The sequence below is a fragment of the Xenia sp. Carnegie-2017 genome, unplaced genomic scaffold (genome assembly GCF_021976095.1).
Source record: "Xenia sp. Carnegie-2017 unplaced genomic scaffold, XeniaSp_v1 HiC_scaffold_3, whole genome shotgun sequence".
Classification (NCBI taxonomy): domain Eukaryota; kingdom Metazoa; phylum Cnidaria; class Anthozoa; order Malacalcyonacea; family Xeniidae; genus Xenia; species Xenia sp. Carnegie-2017.
The window spans coordinates 8,886,271-8,899,104 of record NW_025813493.1 but is presented as its reverse complement, the minus strand read 5'-3'; the positions used below and the strand labels follow the sequence as shown (position 1 = coordinate 8,899,104).

Below are 12,834 nucleotides of genomic sequence, written 5' to 3'. Positions count from 1 at the left end.
ATACTAATAAGGATTCTCTATAAAGAGAATACTAATGACATTTAAAGAATACTAATAAACTATTGTTCTCCATTGTTTTCACTCCATCTATGCATTTTAGGGGCTGTTCACACGAGCCCAGGTAATTGGGATTCAGCGAGGCGTGAAATGATTTTAAGTCATTGAAAGGAGTAAAAATATTAAGCGCTAAACTTACAACCTTTTCTTAAGCGTCATAAGTCATTTTAGTTATAATTTTCAAATCAGAATAAATTATTTGTTATCATTTTTAAAGGTTTCGTGAATTTGCAAAGTCAGAGCATAGAAAAATTTCTCAAATAAGTTTTTGTTGTGAAGTATTTAATCTTTTCCATTTGTCATAAATATTTAACGCTTCGCTGAATCCCGGCTACCCCGGCTCATGTGAAAAGCACCAATTTGAGCTTTATAGCAAACAGCACTTCATGAATTTTAGGCACTATGAGATTTAGACCATCAAAATACAGGATGCTGATTGGCCTAATGGCTTTGGCCATGCTCTAATGTTCTAATTATCTCTCTTTGATTTTACGTCAATTTCCCGTTTTGATATTCATCAATGACATGCATAAAATCTATACAAAAACAATGAAAGAATCGTGGTAAGAAAAATTACAATCTAGGAGCAAAAAAGTTGAATATTGAAGTTTTGTGAAATTCTGTCCTTCCATTAGCGTTGCGTCAATATCAGCTGTTGTAATATCCTATTGATCATTAAACCAAAATTTTCTATTTTGTTAGATGAATTAGACATAATTTATGATTTATAAAAGATCGCAGTTTGTTAAAAATTTGATATGCGTCATGGTAGAATTTTCAAGAGAATAGGACTACTTTGCTTCTATGTCAATTTTTGTACTGTGACGTACATAGATAAATGATATGAATTCTTGTTATGTGAAGATTACTTCTGAGGTAATTGTTTTTGTAAAATGACGTTTTGCATCGAACAGATATTTGTGACTTTGTCTAAAGTAAAAAAAAAACAAAAAATACAAAAGGTGTGTTCAAAAATAATCAAGGAACAGCGAAATTGCCCATTAACCTGCAGGTTATGCTCATAAACGTCATTTGGTCTCTATGACATCATAAACCACTTAAGTAACAACACAGTATAAGAAACAGTAGAACCATTCTATATTTAACTTTTTGTGTGACGTATATCTTAATATGGTTCAGTGGCTTGATAAAGGGAGGGGTAGGTAGGGAGTATGTCCCCGCAGCAGTTGATATTTTTGTGGAACACAAATGAATATGAGGCGGTGTCTTATTGTGAATGCGGGTTAAAAAACCCATTTCAAATGAAATGGTATCATTTTATCTGCCAAAGTGAAGGAAATGGCACTATAGAGCTTCTTAATTTAAAAATGGGGAACATGTCCCCGCACTCCCTTATCACGTGCCAAAACTATAGTGCTCGGCTCAGTTCTTTGGCCGTCGTATCTAAAACGTTATAACTAGGGGCACTTTATTTGGTACTGTTTGCCTCCCCCTCTCGTATGAAGAATTCTTCACAGCACGCCACTTTTAAAGATGATGGTATTGTGCTATGGTTATAAACCATATGTACGCCATATGGTTATATGGCTACAACATGTACTGTGCTTCTACTGTTCACTGTCTAACCTTTATACTGTAGATATACAATGATCACGAACTTTTTCAATTACAACTGTATGAAAATCCATCCTTTTTCGAATTATAGTAGCTATTTTTTCAGCTACGTTAAGCTACATTACAATTCATCTTAAACAACAGTACAGATTCAAGGTTTGGTTAAAAAAATGAAAGCCGTTAATTTCAAGTAATAAAAATAAAAAATTCAAAAGAAATTTTTGAAGTATGAAATATCGATGGGCTTTGTAATTTACTTTGCTCATAATTCATAAGGCAGGTCTGCTTCACAACAGAATCAGTAGACGATTAATAATTGATGGCTCTCATTACATTCATTATGTTATATAATCAGTAACTAATTACACTTCGTTATACATGGTGTCCCAAAAAAATTTCCCCCTCAGGGGTTTGAGAAGCTGTGAGTGTCTGGGTGTCCAAACACCCACAACTTTTGTAGTGTGTGTTTACCTTATAGTAAGGAAACCCACAAATTTAGTTTCTTTTTTGAACGTTTAAAATACATTTGTATACAAAATTATTAAATTATTGAACAGGTACCATGCAGGAACCAGGAAATTTTTAATGATTTAAACATTGGCCAAATGTGCAAGTCATTTGTATGCAATAAAACACCACAAAGGGATTTTGGAGGATATTTGAAATGTCTGCTCCAAGAAGAAGAAAAACTGACTGAAATGACTAATATGAAACAATTTCTTTACTATTTTCTTGGGTTATGGCATGACGTATATGAAACACCCACAACTCTTGAAAGCTTTCAAAGTCTCTGGTCCCTCTACAAATCATTCTTGTACCTATGGGAATTGAATTGAGCAGTACATAAACGGTAAAAGTAATCAATTCGTCAAAGTAATGATGAAAGTAAGCAAAACATCAGTTTAAAACATCAGTCATGTATTGAATATAAAGTCGAAAAATCATCAATAGGTTGCATTCTAAAAATACAATGGCACGATAAGAATATTTCAAACGGAAAACTTTCCATGTGCATGAAATGTATCCATAAATTTAGCATTATCTCTGGCACAAGGCGGCAGAATAAGAACTTGATTTAAGCGTCAAACTTAGCTGGAAAAGAATTTTTTAATTTCTCCACAGAAGATTTCGCTCTTTGCACTTATGTAGAGCTCCTTCAAAGGCAGTGCGCTAATTTCATGAACTAAAATTCATACAGATGTCACACATAATTTTTGCGCCATTTAATATTGTTTTTGAGTGCCAAAAGACGCAAGAGAATGCTCTATTCTATTTTTTAAGAATCAAGTGTTGATTAATTTCCTAGTTTTCAGAGTCATTGGAAAGATGGGTATTGTACGTTACTCGTTTCATCTCTGTAACTTGATTTAATTTAGTAAATGGAGAGCTCGCCGTTTGAATTGACCACACACGTTGTGCCAACAATGTGATAAGTTCGACTTATTTGACCATAAGCTGCGTCAAACTTAATTTAATGATTAAGTTCGCTGTTTGAACTACAGTAGGCCTAGATCGTAAACTTATAATACATAGTAAATATCAGTTCAAAATAGAAGCTAATCAAACCTTTTAGCATTTTCCCCATTAACAGTTCTCATAAAATTGTACAAGATCGTTTTGTGTGAAGACGTTTTTTCTCCAGTTCATTGTAGTCATGTTCTAGTTGCTTATAGTCATTGTTGTTAGGATTCTCAGCTTGACCTTTTTTGACCAGTTTCTCAATTCGTTTTAGCTCCTTCTCATACTCATGAAACATGTTTCTTGTTTTCTATGAAACAGGTATAGCAATGAAAATTATGCAAACGTCGTAAAAGACAGGAGAATGATTGAATGACGACATACATTATGAATATTTGGGAATCAAACAATAAAAACACTTTTATAACGTAAATGATAGATTGGCTATTTCATTGAACATTTTTGTCTTTCATCATTTTTCACAAAATTTTGCACACGTAACACGAAGAAACTTTTGCGTTTTATAATTATCTTTAGTGATCAGTTGAACAAAAAGATGAAACTAAATGTTAGCTACTCAAGATACACTAGACTCATTTAAAAACGATTTCATTTATTCAATCCCTTCATTTTAAAATTAAAAGATGTGTACTGTCTTTGCATAGGCTTATGCAAACTGGGGAGACCTTTGGGAGAACTCAAGAAGTGATCAGTGCAATAAACTGCTTAATTGCATTAGAGCAAGTATACTTGAATTTTCCAGCTGCAGTTACAGTAATGGTTCCTGATGAAATGAAGAATTATTTATTAAAAATATAAAGATAGAGCGATAATAAAGCTTTTATTTCCTTCTTCCATTCCCTCCTCCTAATCTTAAATTCAAGTCCAAGTTTTAAACATTCGACAGCCGAAGTTCGAGAATCACAGATTTGGTTGGTCGAAATTGTTCCTCATGAACCATTTGTTATAATTTGACAGCGGATTGAATTGGCAGATTATTGTGTTTTCCCTACTTTGAAATAGGCGAAACGTGGAGAAAAACGAGAGCAAGTTCTTAGTTTGCAACCTCAGCGTTCATTTTCATAGGTTACTTTATATTCTAATAATATACATGAAAAAATTTCTCAATTCTGATTGGTTAAGAGCAGTGCAAGTTATCGTAAATACCAGTGCAAAAATGTGAAACACAGTGCAATTTCTTTTTGGAAAATGCGCTCCTGATTGGTTAGTCAAACAAAGAAATGATGTAAGAGCCAATGAAATTAAAACATTTCAAAAGCTGGAAAGTTAAATTATTGTAAACAAGCAATTACAACGGCTGGCGTAAGTTTTAAGTAAATTTTCTTTAGCGAAGCAGTTTACAGTTCACCGTTTGCAAGATGTTTTGGATGAAAATAACAACACTGCTCAAAGTAGATACTTTGCTCAAGCTGCGTGTGCGGAAGCTATGGTGTTGTGAAAAGTAATATCCGACGGAATTCAAAAATACGTCAATTTTGATAGTCTTTGAAAAACTTACTCGTGCATGTTTTTCCCAAATTGCATTCGAAACCATGCTATTACCTATACAAACGCATCAAACCAGATAAAAAAATTCAGCTAGCTCTTTCATCAGTACAGAACGTTTATCTAAGACAAACATTTATTTCGATGGTTGAATCACTCGTCGCAACAACATACGTCAAGTCACATTGGAATTATATATTTCAAAAGTAAATATTTGTAATCATAACCTAAATTTGAGTAAATTTCTATTCGCGTTTTTTTCTGCAAGTTTGATGACAATATACCAAAGTGCTCAAGAGCGATTCGACTATTTGGTGAAAGTAAAATATAATACAATTTTCATCCAGTAACATTTTGAATTCCTCGAAATTTATTTCCCAACAAAGTATTTAAGAGCAGATCCACGATTTCAGTCGGGGAGGGTGTGTGATTTGGAAATGTTGAAATACAATAAGCTATTAAATCCATCAATCTGTAGCCTGAAGGCTGCATCCTCTAACCCCCTCCTTTACTGGCTCCGCCAATGTGGTATAAACTGTTTTTTCAATAGGCAGACTGGCGATTTAGTTCAGTATTAGTGAAAGGTGATAATGTATAAAAACGATCAGAAAATGCTTACCGCGGAATCCCAGTTGTTATCTTTAGCGTCATTTTCTATATTTTCGAACTTTTTTTCAAGACACATCATGTTATAGCGTATCACATCTAACGATTCTTTACTTTCAAAGTACAGGAAAAATTCCTCCACAATTTCTGTGACAATCGTAATTTCTTCATTGACGAAGCTTTCAACAGAATCTTTTAAGAGAAAAAGATGGCAACAAATGAGGCAAACAGCATCAACAAACGAATTCGCATTCTATTTAAATAATTTACTTACAAGAGTCTAGAGAATATTGCTCGTCCTTAAACTGTTTTGTTAACGCGTTGGAGCTTTCCTTAATGAACAGCAGAGGATTTGCACTCCCAACCATGGCTAATAAAACTGTAACAAAAAGAGACATATACGTCAAATACCGAGAATGTTTAATGCAATACTCGGAAATCTCTGAAGGGCTGAAGAGGCTCATATTCAAATAAGGATGATATTCTGTAAGTTTCTTTCGAAATCAATTGTTTTTTACTTTTTTACTGACTATCATAAGAATGTGTCAATATGAAAATTATCGACCTTCGGAGGTCTTGCAACTGTTACAGTATAGGAAACAGACAGTAGGGCCACTCAAATGAATTTTTAGTGCCACGCATATCTCATTTTGCACGTGATCAACATAACGGCAGCCAGTCAATTGAATTTTCTGACCAATATAAGAACGCTGAGATGGTCAACCGCAGGCAGTAATCTAGTAAGATATACAGATGCCTACGTAGTAAAGTGGACATACTGTTTATTCTTTACACAGTAATATTGCAATATTGACTTCAAATTTTACACCAAGTATATTAGCGAATATTGATGTGTTCCAAAATTGTGCATGGCATTGCAACACATCAACTGACTTGGTTTGTTTTAACGGTCGTGGTCACAAGAATATTCTTTAACTCCAAAATAATTATTACTTTTTGACTGCATAAGACGAAGGAGAACAGTGTGTTTTGTTTACCCGAGACCCCGTTGTTTCCCGAGTTGAACAATACCTGTCGGTATAGCCATCTAGGGTCAACAAAACATATTGTTTCCCGAAGTTAAGTCCTACAATGCAAATTTTTCAGCAAAATTAGTATCCACTTTTTTAGAAAATTAATTCCATTTATTGTTTTTCCAATAATTTGCATTGCATTGCACATTAGTGAAAAACGGCTGGCTTTAACACTGTTCCCGAGATTTCAGTCAACGTGTGTTTTATCATGCACCAATTTTCAAAAAGAAAACTGACAATGTAAATATTGACTTTCCCAAAAGAATATATGAGCAAAAAACATAAAAATATTTTTGTAAAGACGCTGACCGAGGTCGGTCATATTTTTGACTCACACGTGACCCGCTCTCGACTAATGAAACAGTAGGAAAAATAAACTTTCAAAAATGGTAATATGAAAAAAACATTTGTTAAAGTTGTCCCAAACAATGCAATGGTGAATCTAACGTAAGTCAACAGATGAGTTTTTACAATTCTACATAAACTGCTAGTTTTTGGAGTGGTAAAAATACACTTTCTCAAAATTTCACAATCAGGCAACATTGTTTTGAATTTGCATATTTTGTACTTCCATGTTACTAGCAATAGCTCCTTCTTGACATAATGTGTCCAGGAAAATTAATCTTCAAGGAGATAAATTGTGGAAGGTAATTACAAATAATTTAACACGTGAAAAAAGCAGCTCTCAGGATCCTACTTAAGTTTTTCTTTAAAAATGTACTAAGAATTTTTTAGGATCTTGCTTACAATTTCAACCAGAGTTGGCTCAATTTACTATTACAATTACTACTTAAAAGCAGTATAACTTGTGTCAACTAAATAATTGGTTTTTAACTCTTTAAACTTAAAATTAACTCTAAATGAGTGGAAAAAATTATTTAAATAGACCACATTAGGCTTTAACATAACTAAACAATCAAACATCAATACTTATAATCTTCCATAGAAACCAACCAATCAATACTTAAAATTGTTAAATTTGACAATGCCCCCACCCTCCCACTGTACATACACACTTGTGAGAAATATTACTAAAGTGGCCTGGTTTAAGATGAACCCCCTAGCATTTTAATCAAACCCAATTATTCAAACTGCAAAATAATTTACTAACTACTTAGACAAATATAAACATATAGGATGGAAATTAAATTTCAATGAAGACAAATGTATAATTTGAGATGTGGGGGAGACAAATGTGTGTATTTAAGATGTACATAATAGTGAAGTATATATTGTAAGTCAAAATTTCTTATAAAAGTTTAGTTATACAATTTGAAATTGCCTATCTTGATAAAAAAGTATTGGCTACAAATTTGTCTAGAACATAATTTTACTGATGTACAATATGAAACATACTCTGAATAAAACGTTCTTGTTTAACTTAATAATTGAGAACAAGGCAATTTTTTATCTTACCAGTAATATGATTTCAAATTTATTGCAAATTCATCAGACCTATATGCAGTTGTTTCATACTATACTACATAAAATTGTTGGCTTTTAATGGATTTTGGTTTAATTCTATTGCTTCATTTGCCTCTGAGGTATATAGAATGGTAATGTATGTCGGTAAAAAATCCATACAAAATTGAGTTGCAATAATTTAGTGTGACGTAAATTACATACAACACTTGTGTGGGTGATCATAGCTAAACCCTGACAACTGAGCTTACCACCAGGCTTCACCATATTATTTTAAGTAGGTTAGCTGCTAAACAACAAACATGTACCACCACACTTGTGAAAAAATTCCATCAATACAAGTCTCATCATACCATTTTACTCAGGTTTATCTCTAGCTCTATAGCTACTCTATTTGTACTTCAAACTATTTGCAATTCAAAATCACATTGAAATAAGACATTTTGTCCCTTTTCATATGCAAGCAATACCAATATATTGTAGTTAAGATTCTTGAAGCATTTCTTAAATTATAATTGACTTTGGACGCTAAGTCATGGACAGTTGAGAACTTTGTATCAACAGAAGGTCGTACGAATCTGATCAGTGGGAAGAAATAGCTTTGTGTCAATGTTCCTGATGCCAGAATCCTTATTCATACTGATTAATAAAACATCTTGTCGCCGGTGGCAGGCAAAATTAGCAATGTCTATCGTGTACCGTTTGTACAGAAGACAAGATGTTACATCTCATTCATTCTTTATCGCTCTTAGCTCTGTTCGTTGACGCGCTCTTTACACACATTTTTATTAAAGAAGATCATTTCAACACCAACTTACCCCGAAAAGACAACGTAACGACCACTAAACTTCTCTTCTGACAAAAATAACATGAACGTGAAGCGAAATTGATTGTTATTCATGACATGCCACAGTTCATTGCAATTTTGTCATGTCGACCGGATGTTTTAATTTTTGAGTCCTTGAGAAGTTGACCTGGAGGAATTAGTGATGGATTGAATTTTACTTGACACCGTAATATTAATTTTTAACCACAGGTTCTTTCTCTGATCGTTTTTCTCCTTAGCTTTGGGAAATGTTTGAGAGAAGAAAAACTACTTTGACAAATTTAAATTAATAATGGCTTGTACGAACTGATCTCGAGAACATTCGATCGTTGTTTAGCATCTTTTATGCGTAAAATCGGTATTATCCTGTTGGAAACTTTTACTTTATATAAATTAAAGATATAATGGTTTGTCATTTCCGAAAATATTTTATTCTTTACAATTATTTTTGTCAAAAAAACTGAAAACAAAGTATCTAATTTACTTGACATATGTCGCAGAATTCACTGAGTTCGTCCAGAAAATTGATCTGCACTCTGATTCGGTTTGTTTTATGGAGTTTATTAGCAATGAACAATCTACACAATCTCTCCGACTATTACAAATTTGAGTCTATTTATATGTTTACATTTCGTGACTTACGTGCACTACTACAACATGAATTAATTAAGAGAGAAAATACTTAGGAAGTGTTAAGTATATACACCCTAATTGTTAATTATAATTTTGGCACACATAAAACTCTGCATGGGAACTTATAAAATCTGGCATGCAATAAAAAAAATATAAATGAAATATCCTAAATTATACAACAACATACAATTTAAATAGCTCAACACGCTAACATTGTTGGCAAAAAATTCATTATAGTCATGTAATATCTTCTATTTAGAGGCGTTAAAAATTGGCACTTTCAGCCAAACATTTTTTATTTGAAAGAAATATAAGCACCAAAACCAAATTGATAAAGACATCAATGTCTTGTGAAAGAAATGTTTTATGTAATAACATACGATGCCTTTAGCAGGAAAAGCTGCTTCATTATGTGTGTAAAGCGAGGTTTGATTAAGTGTTGCCTTTCAAAACAAAAGAATCGAAAAGTTGAGCATGTAGCATGCTGTTTCACCTATCATGAGAAATGTAGTGATTACAAACCTACTACCAACTACTTTTTACAGCACACTTCTGTGCAGATACACGAGAACGATACCAAATTTGATCACCTATACTTACACCTCAGCATACCAAGGCACCGCAACTAACGTACCTCATATGTTTAAATGCACTAGGAACACGCTTCCATCCTGTTCCTTGGGGATTACTGATTGAGATGCCTAAAAAATAAGAAACATGCATTTTTAATAAATTATTGCTGGTGCTTTTTGCTCAAAACTGCGCTTATTTATTGGAGATAACAGTTAGAATAATCTTTAGTAACTTTATCGTGTCTTAATTGTGGTTAATGGTATTTACATACTACATATATTTAAAAATGTCAGTATTGTGAGAAAATTTTGCAAACATCAGCCATTTATTTTAATAATAATTAAATACCTGTAGGACAATAAATCTTATTGTAAAATCTGTTCACTCCATATACAATCCTTTCTGGACCAGAATCAATTTGTTGAACTTTCCTGAGATTTGTTTCCAAGATGATCCTCACAAATAGAAATAAATGTCATCATGCTTATATACTCCCCAAACACCAGCTGCACCAACAGAAACGTGTTTTATGCTTCCATAAATTTGTCCACGAATAACCTTTGTTAATGCGGAAAACATTGCCATGACGGTTCACACCTCACTCACGCTCAGAGAGTCCGTGATCAATCTGTTTCAAGGAGCCTGCGTTCAAACGCCATTGTTCTGTTTGAAGATTATCAAAAATTAGAAAAAATGAGTATAGTATGATTAAATGCGCATGCATCTTGTTACTCGTTGTCGGCCAGTCTTTAGGGAGAACGTAAAAATGAATGCCCGTTAATCTGTAAGCTTTATACAGAATAAATACGTGCGAGAAGACTACTATTAATCCCTGTTTAGCATTTTAAATAGTGTCATTAGACGGTTTGATTTTAAACGGTGGATAGGCAAAAATTAAGCGGTGGAAGGAGGTATATGGGCTTTGTAGAACGCGATATTTCAAACGTTTGAAATTTATGCATAAGATAAATCATGAGAAATCTTTTCATTTTTCATACGTAGCTAGAATGCATACAAAAACTGGTCATGTCTTTTTTTCACAACGCAAATATATACGTACATAGAAAAGATTAAGGAGGAAGTCCATTGGAAAAATAATATTACAAGAGGCACCCATAATATATTAAAATCGGGAAAATTCATGTATAAAATTTATCTACTCTTTACTGCTAATCCTTTCGTAACATTTAAGTTTTTAAATATTCTTTAGAATTTGGCAAAAAACAGTGTTGTTGTTGTATTTTCAACTAAAAACACCTGCCATAATATATTATGAGATAACCTAGATGCTAGATCACCAATGTGAAAACAGTTTGCCGCTCACTGAAACAAAAGGGAGTAAAATCGATAATTTGAGACGTGCTCAAACATATTCTGGAAGGAGAAACAAACGCATTCAAGACTGACACTAGTGTTCTTCAAGGCGATCCCTTGGTGCCTTTTCTATTTATCATTGTTCTTGATTACGCACTCCGCACTTCCATCACCTGCAATGACAGACTCACACTCAAGCTGCGCCGAAGTAGCGGTTACCCAGCTGAAAAACTTGCCGATTTGGACTACGCTGATGATATTGCTCTTCTTGAAGATTGTATTGAAGCTGCTCAAGATCTCCTAAAGCGTGTAGAGAATGCCGGTCAAGAGGTTGGTCTGCACCTCAACGCTCCAAAGACTCAATACATGCATCTGAATCCATCATCTAACATTCCCCTGTTTTCATCGGATGGCTCTAAAATCAACTGTGTTGAAGACTTCAAGTACCTTGGCGGTTATTCAGATACTGAGCATGATATGTCTGTCAGAATAGCGTTGGCATGGAGTGCGCTGCATTCTCTTCAGGGAGTTTGGAAGTCTCCAATCAAGAAGTCAAAAAGACTAAAGTGTTCAAGGCTTGCATTGAAACCATCCTTCTCTACGGGTCAGATTCATGGACGCTAAATGTGAAACATAAAAAGCGTCTCGACGGCACATACCCAAGAATGCTTAGACACGCCTATGACATAATTTGGAAAAGCCGTCCCACCAACAAATCTCTGTACGGTACGCTTACTCGTGTGTCTGAAACGGTTCGTCAGTGGCGTTTGACTCTTGCGGGCCATGTTAGTCGTCATGAAGAGCCCGCTGGTAGGCTTCTGCTATGGACATTCTCAGCAAAAAGAAGAATTGGGCGCCCGTTTGTCACCCTCAAGAACATCATTGAGGATGAAACTGGCTTGTCTGGACAAGACCTGTTGACTGCAATAGCAAATCGCCAACGCTGGCACTTGGAATACGTTTATGTTTCACCTGAGCCATCTGGCATTGGATGACGCAAGGCAAGGAAAAATATTCGTAAATGTAAGAGATGCAGCAGTGTTAAGTTCCTTTGAAATACGTTTTTCTCAATGGATTACAACATACATAAATGAATATGAAACTCCCCCACCTTTTAACTTACCAGTAAACTTAAAGATTTTGTCATTGCCATCAATTTCAAAATACATGATATAAGCTAGCTGACACATGAACCAACATGGGGGCTGCAATAGATCTCCAATAGGTTCCAGCAGGCTTAGAGGAGCTAATTCCTTCACGTACATAAAAATTTCTTTCTTTGCTCACCCAATAAACATCCTCACTGACTGTTGCCTTTAAATAAAAAGTTTGTAAACTTTTAAATGTAAGTGAGCGGTGCTGTTTTTAAAAAATAGGCGATGTTTGGAGATTACGCAGAAATACCCTTCTTACATTTTCAGAAAAGGAGCAGTGTCTCCTTATTTTGAATGGTAAGAACTGGCATTTAAAAAATATATACAAAATTTATTTTGTTTGGACATAACACATAAGTATCAGCAGCAGCTGAATGAGTTTTAGAGTTACGCCACTTAGGAAGTTGAATTCCAATATTTTCATTTTGTCCTTTCTCTTTAGTGAAATTCCTGCAATGAAACCAATAACCAGTTATGCCATTTATCAAACATTTAACTAGAATGAATTTAATGAAAATTTTCTTATTCACTCTATACAACGAGAGTAAATTGGTTTTGTTTCAATATTTGTTACAAGTATTGCAAATTCTCGAAAAAATATCACACTTATCAAAAAACGCTAACCTCAGATAATTAATGATAAAATGACCGGATACAGTAGAATCAAAAACACTGC

The 12,834-nt window shown here is 33.9% G+C and overlaps 1 protein-coding gene across 3 annotated transcripts; it reads right to left on the bottom strand.

Annotated features, from left to right (window-relative positions):
- Positions 1-507: 507 nt before the first annotated feature.
- LOC124454857 lies at positions 508-8,624 on the bottom strand. 3 transcript variants are annotated; one of them, XM_047005611.1, is made up of 5 exons: positions 8,477-8,624; positions 5,477-5,581; positions 5,216-5,394; positions 3,199-3,400; positions 508-593 (listed from the first exon to the last, which is right to left on the bottom strand). In XM_047005611.1, exons 2-4 carry the CDS (start codon positions 5,568-5,570, stop codon positions 3,227-3,229), a joined length of 447 nt encoding a protein of 148 aa, XP_046861567.1. In that variant the 5' UTR covers positions 5,571-5,581; positions 8,477-8,624; the 3' UTR covers positions 508-593; positions 3,199-3,226. The 3 variants fall into 3 exon arrangements, with proteins under 3 accessions (XP_046861567.1, XP_046861566.1, XP_046861568.1); XM_047005610.1 differs by lacking the exon at positions 508-593 and adding an exon at positions 1,851-2,450; XM_047005612.1 differs by lacking the exons at positions 508-593; positions 8,477-8,624 and adding exons at positions 1,851-2,450; positions 5,847-5,901.
- Between the last annotated feature and the right edge of the window lie 4,210 nt (positions 8,625-12,834).